This window comes from Aethalodelphis obliquidens, unplaced genomic scaffold, assembly GCF_003676395.1.
Source record: "Aethalodelphis obliquidens isolate GAN/ISIS:26980383/991018 unplaced genomic scaffold, ASM367639v1 scaffold55, whole genome shotgun sequence".
Lineage (NCBI taxonomy): Eukaryota > Metazoa > Chordata > Mammalia > Artiodactyla > Delphinidae > Aethalodelphis > Aethalodelphis obliquidens.
In genome coordinates this window covers 1,869,204-1,893,240 of record NW_020837999.1, presented here as the reverse complement: position 1 = coordinate 1,893,240, position 24,037 = coordinate 1,869,204, and the positions used below count along the sequence as shown (strand labels likewise).

The 24,037-nt window shown below is 41.1% G+C and overlaps 1 protein-coding gene across 5 annotated transcripts in view; it reads left to right on the top strand.

Moving 5' to 3' along the window:
- Positions 1 to 4,741: 4,741 nt before the first annotated feature.
- SOAT1 (sterol O-acyltransferase 1) overlaps positions 4,742 to 24,037 on the top strand; it is a 57,458-nt gene continuing 38,162 nt past the window's right edge. The window contains exons 1-4 of one of the 5 annotated variants that reach the window (XM_027086187.1): positions 4,774 to 4,949; positions 16,656 to 16,750; positions 17,098 to 17,226; positions 17,677 to 17,733. In XM_027086187.1, the coding sequence (XP_026941988.1) occupies positions 17,106 to 17,226; positions 17,677 to 17,733 (178 nt within the window). In that variant the 5' untranslated portion in view covers positions 4,774 to 4,949; positions 16,656 to 16,750; positions 17,098 to 17,105. Of the gene's footprint in view, positions 4,950 to 15,822; positions 16,751 to 17,097; positions 17,227 to 17,676; positions 17,734 to 24,037 lie in introns of those variants that run through there. The other 4 variants (XM_027086185.1, XM_027086186.1, XM_027086189.1 and 1 more) reach the window with 4 other exon arrangements.

Below are 24,037 nucleotides of genomic sequence, written 5' to 3'. Positions count from 1 at the left end.
GAGGGTGTTTTCTTACGTGTGTATATTACCTGAACTATTATTACATCTATGGCAGTGCCTAAAATGTAATACTTTGCTATTTAGAGCTAGAGGCAGTCTATCGAGTCAAGCTGCAGTCTACTTAACAGGGATAGGTGGCACTCTTCCCTGTATATAAAGAAATCTGTTTGTAGAAAAACAAGTGATGACAGCATGCAAGATGACTGAATCACTAAGACAAGGAATGAAGTTGTGTCTGACCTCTCATTAGTTTGCCCACAATCTTATATTTCAGTTGGCTTCATTAACTCATTCAATATATTTTTCAGGTGGCTCTTACATATTTTGCTGGATGCTTCCAGAATACATAAAAAAGAGAGGAGTCCAACTCTCCAAGAGTTTTCAGGGACATACCAATCAAGGTTGTCCTGATTTACACTCTTGCCTCGTACTAACTTAGTCATAAAACCTTAACTCCGGATGAGTCTATGTTTTCACTACGCCTGAGTGCCAATGGAGAAATTACACATATTTGAAATGGGATAAAGATTTGTTGCTTGTTTGGTATCATTAAGGGAGATGTGACTCTTTGAAGAACTGAGATGTGGACTTCACTGGCTGAACAGTGGTTAAGAATTCACCTGCCAATGCAGGGGGCACTGGTTCGATCTCTGGTCCGGGAAGATCCCACGTGCCACGGAGCAACTAAGCCCGTGTGCTACAACTACTGAGCCTGCGCTCTAGAGCCTGCAAGCCACAACTACTGAAGCCCGCGTGCCTAGAGCCCGTGCTCCGCAACAAGAGAAGCCACTGCAATGAGAAGCTTGCACACCACAATGAAGAGTAGTCCCCACTGGCCACAACTAGAGAAAGCCAGCAGGCAGCAACAAAGACCCAGTGCAGCCAAAAATAAAATTAATTAAATTTAAAAAAAAACAACCTTTCTTAAAAAAAAAAAAAGAATTGAGATGTTTGTATTTTAAAACCCGATTTGGTTCCTGTTCAGTTTCCTGTTCTGGCTCCCTGTAGACTCCAGTGTCTTCTTGTGATATGGCTCAGTCCCCAGGTTGAGGCCACTGTTCTCCTCCTTCCCCACATCAAAGTTTAGCTGCATCCCTGGGTGGTAGGACTTTAGATGGCTTTTATCTTTGTGCTTTTCTGTACCTGATTTTATTTTCTGCAGTAAGTATGCATTATTGACACAACCAGCAAAAAAAGTTAGAGCTATTTTTATTGTAAAATTAAACAAATCTTGATTGCTTCTTGTTCAGTTTCTTTAGGTCTCAGTTGGAGATGGACTAGTGCAGCTTAAATATTAACCCGAGTAAAGCTTATTCTTCGTCCTTCTCCAGGAAGCATTTTCTTACTTCAGTCAGCATTAACTCCAGCCACCCAGCCTGCTATGCTGAAAATCCTGGATACATCCTGAACCACCACATCCAAACACTCTCTAATTCTGTTAATTGTCTGTTTAAATCTCTGTCAAATATGCCCACCCCACTTGCTACTGCCCTAGTTTAGGCACTTATCATCTCTCATCCATAGTACTATAATGCCCTTCTAACTGGTCTCTCCACCTTCAGTTTCATTTCCTCTAGTACAGTACAGTCTCCTAAATCATGACTCTTCCCTACTTAACATGCTTTACTGGCTCCCCACTGTCTATGGGAGTCTGAGTCAGAATGTCTCAGCATGGTCTACATATTTCTTTTTTTTTTTAAGTTTTTATTTTATATTGGAGTATAGTTGATTAACAATGTTGTGTTGGTTTCAGGTGTACAACAAGATGATTCAGTTATCCCTATACATGTATCTATTCTTTTTCAAATTCTTTTCCCATTTCTTAAGCCCTGACACCAACTTTATCTCTTGCCACTTCTTGGTAAGTAACCTACACTTCAACAATACTCAACTACTTTCCAGTCTCTTGCATAGTTCTGGCTCTAGTTCTGGCTCCCTCTTGTCTTGTTAGCCTTTGACCTTGTTTTTCTTTTGCTTAGAATGTCCCTCCTCCCTTGCCTGCCAATTAAATTTCTCTTTCTTCCTACTGGTTCAGAAAGCTAGAGTCAGGTAGACTTCCTCCATTCAACCTTGCCTCTCCTAGAGTAGCAGGCTGTGATAATCATTCTATCTGCTCCTACTGAATCCAGAAGATAACAACATCAAAAATAATGATAAACCTCAGTGTAGAAAAGTGTAAAATAACTGTTGATATTTATTGACTACTTCTATATGCCAGCGTCTGTACTTGGAGCTCTGTAGGCATCGACTCATTTCATCCTTACAGTGACCCTGTAAGGTAGGCACTTAAAAAATTTTTTTTTTAATTTTAATTTTTTTATGTCTTTACTAGAGTATAATTGCTTTACAATGGTGTGTTAGTTTCTGCTGTATAACAAAGTGAATCAGCTATATGTACACATATATCCTCATAGCCCCTCCCTCTTGCATCTCCCCCCCACCCTCCCTATCCCACCCCTCTAGGTGGTCACAAAGCACTGAGCTGATCTCAGTGGCTGCTTCCCACTAGCTATCTATTTTACATTTGGTAGTGTATATATGCCCATGCCATTCTCTCAATTTGTCCCAGCTTCCTTTCCCCATCCCCCCAACCCCTGCCACCAAGGTAGGCACTTTTATTATCCCTTCTTATTATAATACTTGTCCTACTTGTCTTGAAATGGCTAACTTATTGTCAATCTCCCCAATAGACAGTTGTTTTTATTCATCTTTAGATTCCTAGCAACTAATACAAGTTCCGTACGTGTGGTTTTTGGAATGTGATAAAGCCAACATTCATATTTAACCAAGCCTTGATCCCAAGGAGTGAATGATGTGAGATTTTCAGGTCAGTGGTGGGAGAGGCTTGGAGTTTGGGCAGAGGCATTCAGGGTCCCTCCAGTAATATTAAATGATCTTTCCCCTTGAACTAAATGGCATCCTCCTACTTGCTTAAGAAAACCACCTGGGAGTCACCTTGTTTACCACCTTTCTTCACACCTGTACCTCAGGAAAATATCCTGAGATCCTTCAACTTCTGTTTCTATAGCAACCACCCTAATCCAGGTCACCATCATATATTGCATGGACTTGTCCAATAGCTCTCTATCATTCTCTGGCTTCTCCCTGTTCCACTTCTAACCCCCTGCAAGTCATTCTCTACAAAATACGTTGACTTAAAAAACAAGACAAGACATAACTTAACAAACAAAAAATCCAAACAACAGGATTAGCCTTCTGCTTAACTTGCCAACCTCAGTCTCATACCCTCCACACAAGGTGTTTCAGGCCTCCCGGCCTTCTGTTCCTCAAACAAGCCAACGTTGTTCAGCATTAGCACTTCCGCACCCATGTCCTCGGTCTAGAATGCTCTTCTTCCCCATAATTGGCATAGCTGGCTCCTCCTCATTTAAGGCTTAGTTCAGATCATCTCCTCAAAAAGTCCTTTCTTGACCACTCTGTTTTGTTTTCTTCTTAACACATCACTACCTGCTATTATTTTATTTACTTTTTTAAAAAAGTTATCTTTTCCACTAGAAATATAAGCATCTAAGTGCTGGGCTTCTGTTATATTCACTCCTGTATCCCTAGCACCAAGAACAAAATACATTAGTTTTTGAATGAATAAACGAAACAAGGGAAAAAAACGAGCCTTTTTAGTATGTGTATATAGTGGTGAGCAGTCTTAAAGAAAGGAGTCCCTGTGTTCCTACTGCTCTTAAACTGGTAGGAGGGGAGAGGTGATGTATCAGATCCTATTGTCATCCAGGTGGCAGAATTAGCAATCACAACTGTAGAAGAGGTAAACTGGGTGTGCCTGCCAATGACTGCCAGTCCTGAATTGACTGAACGCTGAAGCCAGGTTCTGCTTCGGGGTGAACAATGCTGGGTGCTCTGGGCGGCCAGGGGAACTTATATAAATCTCTTTGTTAAAAGGTCCACCGAGAATAGTCAGTTTAGGTAACCTTGATCCATTTGCTCAGGGCAGCCTGACCGGGTCATGGGTGGCCATCTCAACCTGATAGTGTAGGGTTGGATTGACTAGACAGGCTAGGTTAGCTCGTACTGGTTTGCAGGCTGAGAGTGTGGCCCTTCAGTCCCTGTTGCCCACATCATTCCCTTTTCACCTACCTTTACCTACGTATTGGCCTTCATAAAATGTAAGCGATCTAAACAGATACAATCTAATTGTATCTAATGTCCTAATCTCTCTGCATCATTATTTTCTCTTTAATTGTGAAGTCCCCTTTTAAATTACTTCATTGCCCTGGTATTTCACTTACCTTACTGTCTCTTTATCTAGTTCGCTGAAGGACACAGTTGAGAACAATTTTCGAAGCATTAAAGCATCCCATGACAAACGCTTCTGGCTAGCGCTTCTAGTTGTCCTAGGGGGTCAGTTCAAACTGCAATATTCCACAGTTCTATAGGCGGATTCTGCGAGTCTCTGGAAGAGGCACTAGACTCGTCAGTTCTGCGCTACCATGCAGGGCTCCTTTTCGGACAGGCAGCAAGTTGCCTCGGTCCCATTTCTGCAGAACATTGAATCGCTGGGGTAGAAATGGAAAGCAAGCTACTGTCGCGGGAATCAAGGTCTACTCGCGCAAAGCTTCCCTCTTAGTGGGCCAAGGCCAGCGTGGGTCTCTAGCCCTGGGAACCCCGCGCACTCGGGGAGGGGCGGGGCGGCCGTGGGCGGTGGGCGGAGCCTGACGGCGGGCAGGAGCACCAATGAAAGCCTCAGCCGGCGCTGGCCGTGCGCATGACGCTGCGTAGCGGGCTGCGAGGCTGGGGGCGGAGGGGCTGGGGAGTTGGGCGCGTTATATTCGTTTGCTGTTGGGCTGGTGGCGTTGGCGGCCTGGGGCAGCCGGGAAGCGAGCGGCTAGGAGCCGACCTTCTTGCCAGCCGCGCTGTGACGGCTTCTCGGCTTTGCCTTCCTTGCTGAGGTCCCCGCTGCCAGGCTCCGGCCCCAGGTAATGCCCATGCTCCCCAGTCCCCTCCTCACTTCCTGCCAGGGTCCACCCGCCTCTGCCGGAGAAGAAGGGGAGAGAAGTGGCGGCTGCTACTCTGGCCCGGGGGCCTGGCCTTGTCCTGGGCTGAGGGGAGGGGGAGGCTCCGCGAGTCCTGGGCAGTTTGGGGGATGGGGCGGGCGGGAAAGTTACCTTCGGGCGCCGGTATGGCTGGCAGCCTTTTAAACCTTGGAGGTTTGTTTGGTGTCCCCCCAAATCCTGTGACATCTCTCAAGCCAGTAGTAAAGAAAGTTATGAATTAGAATACATTTTATTCCTTAAAAAGCGAAACCAAAAACGCACTCAAAGTGTCAGCTTCTGACTGATTTTAGGGGAAAAAAGTGTGAAGGGATAGGTGGTACTTCAAGACATCGAAATCTGGATACCAAAACCTTTAATCAACTCATTTTATTTTGAAGTATTAGGATGTGATTAAGTTTCTGTCATTCTTAAATGTTAATAGCCATGCAGTTTAAATGATATGTATGTTTAGAAGTTATTTGTAAGCGAGAAACACCTATAAGCTCTCAGGTGGGTGCTGTTTAAACTAATTTTTTTCCAGAGTCCCTTGAATTCGAGTCGAATTCAACTCGAAGCATTCTTCTTTTTTTCCCCTTGCTTTAAGTTGGGCGGTATTGGTGTTAGGGAAGTTGTGTGTTGTTTAGGCATAAGGATGGATTTTGGAAGGAGCTCTGATGCATTCAAGACTATTCCTTTAAAAATGCACGTGTCTCATTGCATCATGTGCTGCTAACTCTCAAGATTTCACATTCTTAGGATAAAGATCAAAACACTGCTGCCACTCTTATCTCCAGTTCAGTTTGAGCTATCTGGGCTCCAGCCACACCGGTTTTATTTTTGTTCTTCTAAGAAAGCCTCTTTCTCTTTACTATCTCCTGGTCTTTAGGGGTTTCCTTCACCTCTAATTGGCTCATTTCCTCTAATATCAGCCCTAATATCACCTTTTCAGGAAATCCATCCTGTGGGGGGTTAAACCCTCCTAGCGCTCTATTTTTCTTAGCTGCAGTTAATCATCAATTGTAATGAGCTGCGTTAGTTACTTAGATGCTTTGTTTCTTCTACTAGCATGTAAATTTCATGAAGGCTGGGCTAGTCCATCTTATTTAGGTCTTAGTTCGCAGTCTGGCCCAGCACCTGGCGCAATGAGAATGAATGAGTTGGAGGACAGAGGAGGGAACTTCTTTTTTTTTTTTTAATGATTGCTTTTATTTATTTTATTTTTGGCTGCATTGGCTCTTCGTTGCTGTGCGTGGGCTTTCCTTAGTTGCGTCGAGCGGGGGCTACTCTTCGTTGCGGTGCGCGGGCTTCTCATTGCGGTGGCTTCTCGTTGCGGAGCATGGGGTTTACGCACGCGAGCTTCAGTAGTTGTGGCACGCAGGCTCAGTAGTTGTGGCGCACGGGCTTAGTTGCTCCTCGGCATGTGGGATCTTCCCGAACCAGGGATCGAACCTGTGTCTCCTGCATTGGCAGGCGGATTCTTAACCACTGCACCACCAGGGAAGTCTCAAGGAGGGAACTTTTGAATGAAAAATATTAACTAGAGATTACCTGTTTCCTTTGGGAAGGAAAAGGAAAAAGTTTTTAACAAAGGCCAGTTAACAAAATTTATTTATGGAATTTATCACATAGGATAAATGATTATAGTGACCGTACAGGTGTGAATGAGAATTTGTGTTCTTTAGTTTTGCTAATTGATAAGCCAGTTCTTTGATATGTAAATATAGGGTTGTACTAGGGCAAACCTTTATTTGGAAAGAAGAAAGGGAACCTTTCTTCTTTTGAATTTGAATTGTATCTGTTTTGAATTCTTTTGTTTTGAATTGTATCTGTAAAGTGTTTCTCTTTACCCCTACTGAACCTGGGAGTGATGTAACAAAGTCGTCACCTAGAGTAGGTGTTCCTGTTCAATGTTTCTTTTTTTTTTTAATAGATTTAAATGTGCTTTTGAAAGCTTTATTAATAAGGAACACTGCAGGCACGCTGAAGTGAACACTTCTTTCCAACGTGATTCATTTTAGTGGTTCAATCCAATTCTTTTTGTTTCGCTTTCTTAAGGCAAGTTAGATACTACCACACTGAACATTCCAAAACCAGTGAACTGGTTGGATTCTTAAGAAATAATTGTTCAGTGTGTTGTATTTTTAAAATAGCTAGTCAACTTTATGCCACTTTGGGTGTAAATGTTTCTGCTGCCACTTACTGTCATGTGACTGAGTTTAGTAGTGTTTCCGAATCTTTTGCACCTTTTTAAATGGAAATTTTAAGTGAGGTATGTGATGCACTGACCCTGGCACCCAGCACTTTAAATGTTACTGACATGATAAACATGAGTGCCTATTTCCTTTATTGCTGCACCTCTTGTGAGACTAGTCTTATGATCATGATTTTCACTTCCTCAACTCATTTTGCAACCCAATTCAATATGTTTCTTTCTCTCTCTTCCTGAAACTTCCTTCTTCCTGAAACTAATTATGCATGTAAATTGTAGCTACTAATGTCCCCAGATTGTGAAATATTCAGTGCCCCATGCTCTTTTTTTTTTTCTTCCTGTATTTTTTTGGTCCTACCTGAATTTTCCGTGGTATTGACCGTAGGTTACCTCTTGTATCTTCTAACTTGATTTGGAACATTGCTTGCTCCTGGTTCTCCTCTAGTCTTTCCTAGGCCTTGTTTTTTTTTTTTTTTTTTTTTTTACAGTTCTTTAATTGCCTTGTAATATTGGAAAATGTTAACCACTTCTAAAATGAGATAATAGTGGGAATTCCCTGGCGGTTCAGTGGTTAGGACTCTTTCACTGCTGTGGCCTGGGTTCAGTCCCTGGTCAGGGATCCCTCAAGCCATGTGGCGTGGCCAAAAGAAAAAAGGGTTAATAGTATCTGCCACATAGATTGTTGTGAGGATTAAATGAGCCAAAGTAAGTACTAGGCAAATGTTAGCTTTGTTATTTCCTAAGTAATCTCTTTTCTTGACTTATGGCCTCTCCCTGAGACTTCCTTCCTGTGCTTGGCCTTAGCTGCTGCCTATACACCAATGAATCCCACATCTCTCTCTTTAGTCCAGATTTGTATATTCATTTGCCTGTTGGCGATAATCACTTGGCTGACTCACCGGTATATCATATCGAACTTATCTACTCATTTCTCTTCTCCTGTAGTTACTTAGCTTAATGGCACACCCGTAGGCTTAGTTAGGAAACTCACTTGGGATCTGTATTTCCAACTGCCTTCTGGATATAGGCACCTGGATATCTCATAGATGCTTCAGCTTAATGTTTGTAAATTTATCCGATCTCTCTTATCTCTTCTTCATGAAATCATTTGTCCATTTAAGAAATACATGTCATTTGAGCGTTACTTTAGGCCCTTATCAATTGCGAGAGCTCATTGTTCTCCCTGTTATCCAGGAGGGCAAAATTTCCCCCTTTACCCCTCTTGAGTTCTCTTTTTTCCCCCCCCAGTATTTGCTTTTTTATTCTGATAAAATATACATATCATAAAATTAACCTTTTTAAAAACAATTTTATTTTATATTGGAGTATAGTTGATTTAACCCCTCTTGAATTCTTGACAGGAGGTAGATTAACAGGAGAAAAAAGAATCTTTGATTCGTGTGCATGGAGGTCTCATAGAAACAAGACCTAAGAAGTGGCCAAATTAGGCAGCTTTTATATGTTTTAGACCAACAATAAATTAGAGAGAAATTGACAGGACAAAGAAGCTTAGGTTTGGGTGCTTAATTAGTAAGGAACTTAAGCAAAGTTTGGGCTTGGTTAGTAAATTAGCAAAGAAGTGGCAGATGTTTCCTTATACAGGTCTCTGGGCCCTGAACTCCCCATCTCTGGTGATAAGGGTGTCTTTCTACCTTCCATTACAGGAAGGGCACCTTTTATGTGGGAGATTCATTTCCTGTCTTCAGGGAGACAGAGAGGAGGGTCACAGTCTCCCCCTTGCAACCGCTGTTTCTTCAAAATAGTCAGTATGCCACTGAGGCATATTTTGGGGCAGCCCGCCCTGGGCCCCATCACTGCCAATAGCACATCCTCCACATTGCTGCCTGAGTTCTTACTAAAAGACAAATATCAAGTCAGACAGATATAAGTCACCCTCTGTTTAAAAGCCTCTATCAGCTCCTTGTTTTGTGTGTTTAAGTTCCAAACTCCTTAGAATTGCCCCTAAGGACCCTTGACCTTTTGTCCTTGCCCTTCCATTTACCCTGTGCTCCAGCCTTTTCCTTCTCTTCCTTTAAGATTTAACCTAGATTTTACCTACTTCTCGAAACCTTTCCTAATTGCCCCTAAGCTCTATTGGGCATCAGGCCTGTATTCCCTTCATGTACATACATCTAAATTACTGTTCTGTAATACTCCTATAATTATGTTTTTATATCTTTCTCTTAGTAGTTTTTCATTCCTTGAGGGCTCAGACTGTTTAATCATCTTTGTATCCCAGGGCCTGGCATGTAGTAGATGTCAATAAAATGTTTGAAATAATGGATCTGTCACCAAGGTCTGTACATGTTCATGTTTTCAGAGTGCTCTTCATCTGGTTCTGTTTTGATGCCTGGCAAACCTCTATGTCTTCCTTGAACTCTGGCTCTAATGTCACCTCCATGAGGACTTATGCAACTTCTCTAAGTGGTTGGTTGTGCCTTCTCTTGACACCGTGTGTGCGTAAGTGTGTGAGAACAGTTAATGGGGTAGACCTCTGTATTATTTACAATACATCTAACATCATTGTAGAAAGAGGTGCTTAAAATACATGGATTTTCAGATAATTGACACGTACCTTTTAAGTGTCAAAACTTAAAAAAATTGTTTTTCAAGGCAAATTAAAATTTTTGTCCTTGCCTTCTATGTTTAAAGTACCGTAGCGTTTTACAAGATGTGCCAGGGTCATTAAAGCATGAACTTCAGGGGAGTTCCATGGTAGTCTAGTGGTTAGGATTCCAGGCTTTCACTGCTTGGCCCAGGTTCAGTCCCTGGTAGGGGAACTAAGATCCTGCAAGCCACGTGGCACGGCCCAAAAAACCGAAAACCGAAAAACAAAAAAAACAGCATGAATTCAGCAGGTCTGCTTTTTTTTTTTTTTTTTTTTTTTTTTTTGGCTGCGTCGGGTCTTAGTTGCAGCATAGGGGCTCTTTCATTGCCGTGCTCGGGCTTATCTTTAGTTGTGGCCCATGGGCTCTCTAGTTGTGGAGGCGTGGGTTTAGTTGCCGTACAGCATGTGGAATCTTAGTTCCCCAACCATGGATCGAACCCATGTCCCCTGCATTGGGGGGCAGATTCTTAACCACTGGACCACCAAGGAAGTCCCTGCAGGTCTGCTTTGATACAATAATGTGTTGGGGGACTCATAAGAAACATAAGTCCTTTAACCCTACGTGAAAAGACCTATGGTTGCTTTCTCTTTTTTAAAGTTGATTCCTACTTTTAAAGTTTTCTTTATTTACGGTTGTCTATAATTATGCTTCTGGTTGTCACTACTTTTTTCTGTGTGAATTGGGGACAGGATTACCTACCTCACAGGGTTATTGTTAAGTTTAAAGGAGGTAATGTATACAAAGATCTTATCAGAAATTGTAGCCAGTGGTAAGTACACATTAAAAGGAACTTACCAGCAATTCTAATAATGTTTGTTCTAATTATTTGAATTGTTTCAGGAGAAAAACCTCTCAAGTTTGAGAGATTTTCCAGGGAAGTAAAAGTCATGGCATTTGTTAGCAAACTGTTTTTCAAAGTCTGTTAGACAGCGTGAGTTTATAATTGGGTCCAGAATGGCAGATGCTGATGAAAAGTCTTAAGCTCTAGAGCGGATCATTTTTATGTACATCCATACAACTTAAACCCCAAACTGGGGTCTATGTTTATCTTTTAGTGTTAACAGGTAAAGTAAGAAATGAACATGAGTTCCAACTCTCATACTATCCTCTTGATGATTGTTGCATGAACATGTGAAGGGAAGTTGTTTTATTTCCTTACTGTGTATGAAAATGCTTGATAACCATTCATTCATGTATTAAGTACAGACTCTTCCAGGCAAAGTTCTAGATAGTTGGATAAAATGGTGAACAAGTCAAAATTCTGCTTTTCATGGGGATTAGTCTTGTGGGGTAGACAATTAAAACTATAATGTATTGGGAAATAAGTGCACTGAAGAAAAATAAAGCAGGGTAAGGGATAAGACTAACAGGGTGTGAGAGTGTTTATTTTAGTTGGGGTAGATAGGGGAGTCCCTGGGGAAGGGACATTTGAGAACTTGAATGAAGTGAGGGGGAAATCCTTGAGGGAGGGTGTCTGGGGGAGATAATCCAGATAGAGGAAATAGCGGACACCTTTAAGTGGGAGTGAACTTGGCTTGACCAAGAAACGGCAGAAGGCCAAAGTAATGAGAATGCGCAATGAGAATTGTAGTCAGAAGTGGGAGGTGAATGGCAGATCATGGAGGAGTTACTAGACAATGGTGAGGGCTTGGAACAGAATTCAGTGCCTGAAGGATTTTGAGCCAGGGGAATGACCTGCTCAGATTTACCTTTTAAAAGGGTACTCTAGGGCTGCCCTCGTGGCGCAGTGGTTGAGAGTCCGCCTGCCGATGCAGGGGACGCGGGTTCGTGCCCCAGTCCGGGGGGATCCCACATGCCGCGGAGCGGCTGGGCCCGTGAGCCATGGCCGCTGAGCCTGCGCGTCCGAAGCCTGTGCTCCGCAACAGGAGAGGCCACAACAGTGAGAGGCCTGCGTACCGCAAAAAAAAAAAAAAAAAAAAAAGGGTACTCTGGGCCCTGTGTGACCAGAAGGGAGAAGATGAGGAGAGACCAGTTAGGCTACTACAGTGAGAGGTAGCGGTGGCTTAGACTGTGGTGAAGGTGATGGATGTGGTGAAAAGTTTAGAATGTGATTTATATTTTGAAGACAGAGTAAAATGGACTTGCTGTTGGATTCATTAAGGGAAAGTAAAGAATCAAGGATAACTTTGGGTTTTTTGTTTTTAATCTGGGCAAAGACTGACTGCTAGTTCCATTAACGGAATTAGGAAAGACAGAAGAATGGAATTGGAGGGAACATCAGTAGTTCAGTTTTGGTCATGTTAAAGTTTGAGATGCCTGTAAGACATCTACCTACATAAAGGTGTCCAGTGGGCCTTTGAATAGGAGTCTGGAGCTCAGGGAGGTCTGGACCTGCTGAGGAAAGGAGGGTATCACAGTAAGTTAACTGGTGGTGATCAGAGCGTTAGACGCTAGAAATGAAAATTATGGACATGGTGCAGTTGTTGGTAACAGTAAGTTCTAGGGGAAGATGTGACTGGGACATAAGAACAGCTTTTTGGAGAAAGGAAGAAGTCAAGGAGCTTGGAGGGCAGGAGCTTGGATCTAGTACATAAATGTTGAAGTGAAAGAAGTGTGGAAGAATTGGTGGAAGGGAGAAAGGGGGAGTGAGTGAGGTGTTCACATCCTCAGTAAAGGAGGGGAGTGATCAAGAAGACAGAACATACAACAAAGAGAAGTATCAGGTGTAATAATCCGGCTGAGGTATTTAAGGAAGGGAACGAGGAACGGCGACCTGGAAGTAAGAGGAAACGAGGAGGATAACTTCCCCTCCTGTGTTAATAGGAGGGCAAGAAAAAACTATGGTACACCTCACATATAAGGGCAGTGATCCATGTCAGCACCTAGAAACCACTTAGAATTAATTACAGTTTGAATTTTTGACTTTGCAACAGCTAAAATAGTCTGGCTAGCTAGTGTCTAGATTGGTAAGGGGGTGGATTCACAGTCCTGAATGAGTGGTCAGAACGTTCAGCTCTCCTTCATCTCACCTGGATGACTACCAGGGTGTCCCTTTTTTACGCTCTTGCCCTCCTTGTGGTCTGCTCTCCACACAGAGGCCAAAGTGATCCATTTGTGTAGAGAAGGAACAGTTGAACTGAGCATTACTGTAATTTCCCTCCATTTTCTGCCACAACAGCCATGTACTGTTACTGACATGCATGGCAGGAGGAGCTCAATTCAGACACCATCTCATAATCTTATGATTTACATGATACGAGGATTTGGTTAAAATTGAGGTGAGGCGTAAGTAATAGTTATCCTTCCTAACATCTGTATGTGTGACAATAACAAAATTTGTTAATGCTTTCTTGGAAGCCACGTGGTGTTTGAGCTGCATTTGAGGAAGTGTATAATTATGGAACTTTATTTACCCTCATCTAGCACATATTAAGAGCAAACACAAGTAGAATTTGAGGGATGATATGACTGTGTCATTTAGCGTACAGGGCATAGATATGTAGGGATCAGATTCACTTAATTTTTTAAGCTAGGTTGTTAATAGAATATTGGCACTCTAGTGTGTATTATCTTTGTGTGTGTGTGTGTGCAGTAGTATTTTAAACTTTCTAGATGAAGAAACAGATTGAGAGGTTGGAGGATTTACCTGAGGATGCAACATGATGGAGCAGAGATGTTAACTTACCTCTTGGTGTTGTGATACCAAATCTTGTGCTTTCGCCACTGTGTTATGGTTCTCTCTTCCTGCTAACGGAGGAAATTGAGGCCAAATACCATAGACTATGACATAAAGCTTTTTATGAAGAGTTAGTGTTTTCTTCTTTGGCTCACTTCTAAAATGTCGATGGATCTATGGCAGTGTAATTGTGCAAACTCAGTACCTGTGCTTTAGCTTTTTTTTTTTTTTTTTTTGAGGTACGCGGGCCTCTCACTGTTGTGGCCTCTCCCGTTGCGGAGCACAGGCTCCGGACGCGCAGGCTCAGTGGCCATGGCTCATGGGCCCAGCGGCTCCACGGCATGTGGGATCTTCCCGGACTGGGGCATGAACCCGTGTCCCCTGCATTGGCAGGCGGACTCTCAACCACTGCGCCACCAGGGAAGCCCTTTTTTCACCTTCTGATCAGCAAGAGAGAACTGATTTCTCACTGAGTTGATACAGTCTCAGCCAAAAGCAAAGTAACATTATTTTAGTTAGCCTGTATTGCTTGCTTTATGTGATAAATGTATAATTGTTTATTTCAGTTACTGAAATATTCAAAGTAGGTTTTGCATACCCTTAGTCTAGGGGGCCCCCGCACCCCCAATTAAGAACGATTGTTGTAGGTCTTATTGTTGAGTAGAAGGTATAAAGCTGTTAACAGTGAAGATGATGCTCATTGGCATTCTGCCAGCATACATTTTCCTCTGAGTTTAGAGAACTTATTACTCAGAATAATTGGTTGTGGTATTAACTGGTACATCACTTTCTGTACTAATACATACCTATCATATTCCAGATACGCCCCACTAAATTTTGGGAATTCAAAGAGAAGATACCATTTAGTCCCTGTCTTTAAGAAGCTTATGCTGAGTGTAAGAGGCAGATAGTATTGCTCACTGAGTATCTTAGTGTGACAGGATGTACTGGGTGCAGTTGGACCACAGAGGACGGTGAGGTGAGAGATGGTGGTCAAAGAAACCTTAGCAGATGAGGTGAGTCAAGGCCATCTGGCGATTACAGTGTAGGCTGTGGAATCCAGTAGTTCTGGTTTTGAATCCCTGTTCTGCAGTTGGAGAATTATATGATTTGGAGCAAATTAAATCACCTCCCTAACCTATATTTTTCTCACTTGTAAAATGAGCTAATGCCTACCTCTGAAATTGTAAAGGTTGAATAAGAAAATTTAAAGGATTTAGCAGCACAGTGCCTGGTAGGGACAAAACAGCTGCTCATTAAGTCAAAACTGTTGTTGTTACTGCTGCTGCTGGGACTGTTACTTTGAATGGTGAGTAAGATTAGCTAGAAAGGGCAGAGGAGAAACAGCTTTCTAGAGACAGGAAAGACATGGGAAGACATGGTGACCAAAGACAATATTGGGGGAATAAAGTAGTAGTACCTACTTTAAAGATTATGTAGAGATTAAAATAATCATACATGTAAAGCACATAAGCGCTCAGAAGTAGAGTCCCTATTTTTAATTCCACGCTATTAACTCCTGTATAACTCCTTTTTGAAACATCTTTGCTCTTTTTGCATCTTTTATTTTTCTGTTTTTGTCCCTGATGTCTACTTCTTTTTGTCTTACTTGAGGGCATCCCTCAGAGTTTAGTTGTCAGTTCTCACTTCTCTAATCTTTTCTGTTGGAGAATTAGATGTTCTTCTGGCTTCCTCTGTCACTGTTACACAAATGATTTTAAAATTTACCAGTTGCCCTGACCTCTTTCCTAGGTTCCTCTTTTTAACTGGATCTTATTGGTCTCCTAAAATTTCTACTTGATATATTCATTTACTCTTCCATAATTCTGTTTCATTTGAGTTCGGAAAAAAATAGAAGGAAACTGATCTAGATTTGTCAAATTTTTAATTTGCCAAGCAGTGATATTTAAGAAAACAATCAAGCTCACCATGTACTCCATTGCATACAGAAGAGGACATTTAAACATAACCATTTAAAAAGACCATAATCTTAGAATTTTAAAAGTAATGTAGTGAGTACTTCAGTGTGTTTTGCTTTCAGACGGCTGAAAACTTCTACATAGTAAAACACTGCTTTGGAGTAAACCTTGTACTGTCCCGATATTGATCTGCCTAAAATTTGATTTTGATCATATTTTTCAGGGCTTTAAAATGTCTCACTATTGCCTAACTGAAAAAAAGTCCTAATTTTTAGGCCTTTACAGTTTGACCCCAGTTCTTTTTTTCAAGTCTTTTTCCCTCACCACTTTTCTGTTACCAACTTAAAAAAAAAAAAAAAAAAATCCAAATAGTGGGTGGTGTTTGTAGTTTGGATCTGACCCAGGTTCAAATCTGACCCTGCCATTAGCTTTGTGGACTTGGGCAAGTTATTGTAATGAGAAGAAGCAAACAGCCCTTGGTGTCCTGGAGCTGCCCTGGTGCAGTCAGCTAGGCCGTGGTGTTGCTGTGACCTAGCCTGGATCTTGAGAGCTAGGCCTTCTGGGTGTTCTGTTGAACACAAACGGTTTCACTGAACATCAGCATCACACAAAGCCATTCTTTGAATATGATGGGTCAAGACAAGCAGAAGACCATGTTATAATCATGTCTTAACACAGGTAAAGACATGCATGTTGCCCAAGTCACAAAATATCCAACATTCCCCTCTCCAGGCTACTGGGAATGATTGTTGATGCTTTACCAATTACAGCTTTAGCCTCCCTCTGGTCTGCCTCCCTACAGAGATTTGATGGTATACCCAATCATCACATTGTCCTCGCTTTCGGCCAGCACTCAAGCCAGAGTGAACCCCCGCTTCTTTGGGCTCTCCCCCAAAATCACGTAGTCAAATCCAAATCCTAAATAAGTCCTTTCTAATATTCTCTTACCAAGATGCCCCACAGTTTCCCATGATGTGCTTGTTCAAACTCAGCTTGTTCAGCCATTGGTATGCTCCTGGTGTGTGGGTGGAAGGCATTGGCAGTAACTTCCTGGAACCTTATTTTTCCTCATATAGGAACCAGGAGTAATAACAAGTTTTCTGCAGAGTTTTGAAGATTAGATGAGAAAACTTAAAGCACCTAGCAGAGTCCTGGTAGTTAGTAATTACTCGATGAAAGCTTGTTTCTTGTCCTCTAGTGAAGTAGTCTGATCAGTCATGGTCCCCTGAACAGGGCTTACAAGGACCTTGTTTTCATCCTTTCTCACCCATAAAGTGCTCCATTCTCATCCTTCAAGACTCAGGTCACATACCTTCTGTTCTGTGAAACCTTTGCACCTCTTAATGATCTCTTCTGTCTCTGCACTTCAGGTATGTATTGTTTTTACCATTGACTTGACTATTGATTGTGCTCTACCTTGTGGCATCTTTGTACTTAACTTTTATTTAATTCTTAATTTTTCATGTACTTACGCCTTGTTTGTTCAACTAAATTTTCTTTAAGAATGGGGGCTGTGTTTTGAAACCAGCCAATTACTTTATAAAGACCAATTTCTTCGTATTTGTTATGGTATCTGGTACTCGGAAAATGCTTAAATGTGATTAAAGTAAAACAAAAGGAAGAGGATATATCATTTGTTGCCTCCCCTAAAAATATGGTGATATCGTGAAATTTGCCTAAGCCGGATACTTAAAGCTTTTTATATCTTCTTTCCTAGACAACACGATGTTGGGCGAAGAGAAGATGTCTGTAAGAAAACGGCTGTCGAAGTCCAGTAAACATGCTGAGGAAAAGGAAGAAGGCCAGAGAGACTGTACAGAGGAGTGCCAAGAGACACCTAGTAACGGTGAGGCTTTTCTGTTTCTGAGGTGAATTAATGAAATAGGCAACAAATTCAGTGTTCTAGAGCAAGGATTGCCATCTCTTTAGCTCTCTTATAAATGGATATGCTGGTAGGCACTGTAAAGTGCAGGGGAGAAAAATAAACTGATTAAAAGAATAGAAAGGAACACATTGGTTTAGTTGCCAGTCACAGCTGCTTTAGATACTGCTGGTGACACTGGTGTGTAAATTGCTGCACCTCTCATAGAGGTGAGCTTTATTGATGTAAGTGGAGTTTGCAATGTATGCTTTAATTTAGTTTTATATATCTGGTAACGAAGAAACTAGAAAGTAAGCCCTTTTAAATTAACTCATTGAACATTTTTGGGGTATCTACTATGTTTTCGACATCATTCATTCATTTATTCATTCCTTCAACTACCTAACCTGTCAATAATTATTGGTGTCCTGCTAGGTGTTGGGGCTACAGCAGTGATTGATACAGATGTGTTTGCCTTCATGGAGCTCCAAGTTAAGTGAATGAGAACCCCTCTCCTGCCGTTAGCATAATTAGATTATTATAAATAAGTGCTACTAATTACTCTTTTAATAGGTGTAATGAGCTTAATGAGAGTCATTAGCAGGGTACCTAACTTAGTTAGTTCAATACTAGGTTATAAATCTTGGGGGAGTTTTGTTAGTCCTCATGTCCAAGTTTGCTTAACATGAATACAAAGAAGACTATGACACAGTACTTGTTAAGGTCAAGGTTTGTGCTTAAGATTGATAGACCTGTAAACACAACTTCAACTGATGTCATCTATTGAATCAGGCTATTTATTTTTGTGGTGACATTTGTATAGGTTTGATTTCAATGAGGATTTGAAATTTGAGGCTTGTTTGGTTAACAAATAGGTGTGGAACTTTCTGAGACAGGTTGTCTTTGGCATCCTGAGACTTCTTTCATAAAGAAGAGCTTTTGCTTTTCCTACTTAAATTTAATTGTAAATTAAATACAGCAGCTGGATCCAGGAATATAAATGTTGCTGCTTAAGTTTGCATAATGTAGTTTATTGATTGTTGGACTCTTAATTAGCTATTTATGAAATATTTATATTGTCATATGGACTAGTTTCAGTGTGATATAAAATGTGAAATTTGTGCAAAAGGGTAAGCCAACATTGGGTAGAAACTTTCCCCTTCCTTGATTTAGGGACTGGGTGCTAATTCACATTGTCTTTTTATTGAAACTTTCTGTTACCAGTATGATTTTCTCACTATGTCCCATTTTTTAAAGAAAAGCTTTTAGACTATTCTAATTTCTACATGTTTTCAGTACTCCTTATAGCCTCAGTTTATTAAGTTTTAATCATTCCAGGTTTTAATGCAGATAATAAAAATTGAATTGTTTAGCCTAAAACAACAAGTCTGACTTCCTCCTTGGTTTAATGTAACTAACGCTGATCTGAAAATTGCATGTGTTTCTCCACTTACTTTAACATTGGTTCACTTTGGGGGAGTAAGCAGATGGGTAAAATGTGACCTTTGAGTAGTGAGGGCTTAAAGGACACCACGCCATGCCAGTCATCGTGGCCTACCAGCCAGGCCCAGGGGCATCTGCACCACCTGGGGGCCTGTGAAATGCCCCACCTCACACTTAATTGAATAAAAATTTCATTTTAATAAGTTCTCGGGGGATTCATATGCAGGTTAAAGTTTGAGACACAGCTCTTAGAGTGACAGTTCTCATTTGGGATGTGTATTAGTCAGAGTTCTCCAGAGAAGCAGAACCAATAGGATATATATATAGATATATAAAAAGATTTGTTATGAAGGGTTGGCTCAGATGGAGGCCGAGAAGTCCCACAGTTTTACTGTTTCTCTGCTGGAGGCCCACGTACTTCTGAGTACCTTGGCTTTCACCTCTTGGCTACTGTGAATACTGCTGCTGCTATGAACACAGGTATTCAAATATCTCTTCAAGACTCTGCTTTCCATTCTTCTGGATCTATACGCAGAAGTAGGATTGCTGGATTCTGTGGTAGTTCTATTTTTAATTTTTTGAGGAACTGACATAATGTTTTTGATTGCGGCTGCACCATTTTACAGTTTCACCAGTGGCACACAAGGGTTCCAATTTAACCACATCCTCACCAGTGCTTGTTATTTTCTGTTTTTGTTGTTGGTGGTTGGTTTGTCTTTTTTTTTTGGTATGTGGGCCTCTCACCATTGTGGCCTCTCCCGTTGTGGAACACAGGCTCTGGACACGCAGGCTCAGCGGTCATGGCTCACGGGCCCAGCCACTCTGCGGCATGTGGGATCTTCCCGGACCGGGACACGAACCTGTGTCCCCTGCATCGGCAGGCAGGCGCTCAACCACTGGGCCACCAGGGAAGCCCCTGGTTTGTCTTTTTAATAGTAGCCATCCTAATGGGTGTAGGGTGATACCTCACTGTGGTTTTGATTTGCGTTTCCCTAATGATTAGTGGTGTTGAGCACTTTTTCACATACCCGTTGGCCATTTGTATATCTTCCTTGGAGAAATATCTATTCATATCCTTTGGCCATTTTGTTTTGTTGGGTTATATGCTTTTTTGTTGTTGAGTTGTAGGAGTTTTATAATATTATAATATTCTGAATATTAACCCTTCATCAGATATGATTTGCAGATATTTTCTGCCGTTCCATAGGTTGTTTTTTCACTTTGTTGACTGTGTTCTTTGCACAGAAGTTTTTAAGTTTGATATGATTCCATTTGTCTATTTTTGTGTTTATTGCCTGTGCTTCTGGTATCATATCCAGGAATCTTTGCTAAGCCCAGTGTCATGAAGGTTTTGTCCTATGTTTTCTTCTAGTTTTAGAGTTTTGGGTCTTACATTTAGGTCAATAATCCATTTCGAGTTATTTTTTATATTGCATAAGTTAAGGGTTCAACTTCTTTCTTGGGCATGTGGATATCCACATCAGTTTCGGGAGTATTGCCATATGTGGTAGGCTGGAAAATGCCCCCTCTCCCAAAAGGTCCTAAAACCTGGAACCTGTGAATGCTGCTTTATCTGGCAGGAAAAGGGGGCAGAGGGGTCTTTGATATAATTAAGTTGGGAATCTTGAGATTATCTTGAATAGCCACCTGGGCCCTGAATGCAGTCCTGTATATTATAAGTGGGAGGCAGAGGGAGATTTGATGACACACAGAGGAGAAGGTGATTTGAAGATGGAGCAGAGAGAGATTTGTAGATGCTGGCTTTGAAGATTGGAGTGCAATGGCCAAAAGCCAAGGAATGCTGCTAGCTACCACAAGCTGCAGAGCCAGGACTGGATTCTAGAGCCTCCAAAGGGAGTGGGGCCCTGCCGTGACACCTTGATTTCAGCTTGGCCTCCAGAACTGAGAGAGAATTTCGGTTGTTTTAATCCACCAAGTTCGTGGTAATTTGTTACAGCAGGTGCAAGAAACTAATACACTATCTTAACAATATTAAGTCTTTCAACCCATGAACATGGGATGTCTTTCTATTTACAGACATACCTCGGAGATATTGTGGGTTCGGTTCGAGACCACCGCAATAAAATGAGTATCACGGTAAAGTGAGTCCACATGAATTTTTGGTCTCCCAGTGCATATAAAAATTATGTTTATGCTACTACTGTAAACTATTAAGTGTGCATTATGTCTAAAAAAAGACAGTGTACATACCTTAATTAAAAAATACTTTATTGTTAAAAGAGTGCTGACCATCATCTGAGTCTTCCTCAAGTTGTAATCTTTTTGCAATAGTAACATCAGAGATCACTGATCACAGATCACCATAACAAATATATTAATGAAAAGTTTGAACTACTGTGAGAATTACCAAAATATGACAGAGACATGAAGTGAGCAGATGCTGTTTGAAAAATGGTGTCGATAGCCTTGCTCAGTGCACGGTTGCTACAAACCTTCAATTTGTAAAAACAAAAACCAAAAAATCCTGCAATATCTTCAAAGTGCAATAAAACGAGGTATGCCTATATTTAGGTCTTTGATTTCTTTCAACAATGTTTTATAGTTTTAAGTTGATAAGTTTTACACTTTTTTTGTTAAATTTATTTCTAAATATTTTGTTCCTTTTGCTGCTGTCGTAAGTGGAATTTTCTTAATTTCATTTTCCAATCATTTGTTGCTAATGTGTAGAAATGTAGCTGGTTTTTGTATATTGATATTGTATCCTGCAACCTTGCTGAGCTCATTTATTAGCTCTAAGAGTTTTGTGTGTGTGTGTTTTGTAGTATTTTCTATATACAAAATCATGCCATCTGCACATAAGAATTCGTTTTATTTCTTCATTTTCAATCAACATGCCTTTTATTTCATTGTCTTGCCTCATTGCCCTTGCTAGAATTTCCAGTAAAATGTTGAACAGAATTGGCAAGAGTGGACATTAGGCATTCTTGTGTTGTTTCTGATCTTAGGGAGAAAATTTTCAGTTTTTCTGTTAATTATGTTAGCTGTGGATTTTTGTAGGTGCCCTTTATCAGGTTGGGGACATTCTCTACCTTTCTCTTAATTTACAGGTAATGCCTATTCTTGACTACCATTTATTTTGCTGCATTGTTCATTTGATAGCTAATTAATGAGTAAATATGATAATGACCGCTAACAGTTTATCATGTGCCAGGCACTGTTTTAAGTGTTTAACAAATATTAACTTGGTTAATATACTTCTAATTCTATTCAATTTCAGTGTTCTTTGAGATATGTACATAAGTATTTGAACAGAGAGAACAACCTGCCTTTTGTAAAGATTGAGAGTCCCTTGGCAAAAATATATGAAAAAAAGTTAATATCATTGTTATTCTGTAATTTAGCCCCTTCATCCAATTTATGCATCTAATCATAAAACTGGCCAGTCCACATAGAGCTTTGATCAACGGAGTAGGTTGAGAACACATTTTTTTTCCCCTTAGAATAAAAGCAAAACATATTTGTTTTAGAAAGTGCAGATAAGCAAACGTTCGAGTGTTTATGATTTTTCCTTGGCTACATTCCAAGAAATTGTTTTTAGGTCATAAGATTTATTGGGTGGGTATTGCCAAATTGCTCTCTGGAAATATTGCACTCCCAGTAGCCATATGAGAGTGCCTGTTTCTTCAACCTTCTTCAGTCATGGATGATGTGACCTTTTGAATAAACTCTATGGCATTTTGAGAGATGACAGATTCCACTTTGCTTGAAAAAGGTTTTGTACAATGAGACATAGTTAAAAGCAGCAGTAAAGTTATTGAATATTAATTAGTACCTTTTGTACTTTTTAAGGTCAAAAGAATGAGTTTGGATATCTTGGTTCATTTTAGGAAGATTAGTTAAAAGAAATAGGAGTTACTAGCTGATAATTTGATAACTTAAAAATGTTTTTTTAATTAATCAATTTTATTTTATTTATTTTATTTTTGGCTGTGTTGGGTCCTTGTTGCTGCACGCAGGCTTTCTCTAGTTGTGGCGAGCGGGAGCTACTCTTCCTTGCAGTGCACATGCTTCTCATTGCAGTGGCTTCTCTTGTTGCGGTGCATGGGATCTAGGTGCGTGGGCTTCAGTAGTTGTGGCTCGTGAGCTTGAGTAGTTGTGGCACATGGGCTCTAGAGCTCAGGCTCAGTAGTTGTGGCGCACGGGCTTAGTTGCTCTGCGGCATGTGAGATCTTCCTGGACCAGGGATCGAACCCATGTCGCCTGCATTGGCAGGTGGATTCTTAACCACTGCGCCACCAGGGAAGCCCTGGGTTTTTTAAGATTCAAATATTTGATCCATCTGAAATTTATTTTGAATAATAAGTGAGCTAGGGATCTAATTTGACAGGTTTTCAAAATGGCCAGCCAGTTGTTTCAACATTATCTATTAAATCTCATTTTCTGTATGATATTTATATACTGACCCTCATTTCTAGTTCAGGTTCCTTTCTCTGTAGCAGTGTAGACATATGATTAGTAGACAATTTTGAAAGGTTTTTGAGGTCGATGGAGCAATAGAGGATTTAGATGTATTATACCTTTTTAAAAAAAATTTATTTTTGATGGTGTCAGGTCTTCGTTGCTGTGCACGGGCTTCCTCTAGTTGCGGCGAGCGGGGGCTACTCCTTGTTGCTGTGCACAGGCTTCACATTGCAGTGGCTTCTCTTGTTGCGGAGCATGAGCTCTAGGCGCGCGGGCTTCAGTAGTTGTGGCGCATGGGCTTAGTTGCTCAGTGACACATGGGATCTTCCTGGACCAGGGATCGAACCTGTGTCCCCTGCATTGGCAGGCGGATTCTTTTTTTTTTTTTTTTGCGGTACACGGGCCTCTCTCTGTTGCGGCCTCTCCCGTTGCGGAGCACAGGCTCCGGACGCGCAGGCTCAGCGGCCATGGCTCACGGGCCCAGCGGCTCCGCGGCATGTGGGATCTTCCCAGACCGGGGCACGAACCCATGTCCCCTGCATCGGCAGGCAGACTCTCAACCACTGCACCACCAGGGAAGCCCGGCAGGCAGATTCTTAACCACTGCACCCCTAGGGAAGTCCCTATAGATGGATTATACTTTTTTTTTTTTTGTATCTCCCCTTTTGCTTCTAAGATTGATAGATGATTGGTTCTTTAAAGGACTACTCCTAAACCCAACCATCCTTAGACATAAAGATGGCTTTCACATGACTCTTTTAGATTACTTATATCTCTATGGAGAGCAAGGTGAAGCTGGGGTGAAGATCTTCTAAGGCATGGTCAATGAGAAAATTTTAGAAAATTTTTTTTTTTTTTTTTTTTTTTTTTAGAAAATTATCAGGATTTTAAAATGAGTTTTAGAAAATTATCAGGATTTTAAAATGAGTTT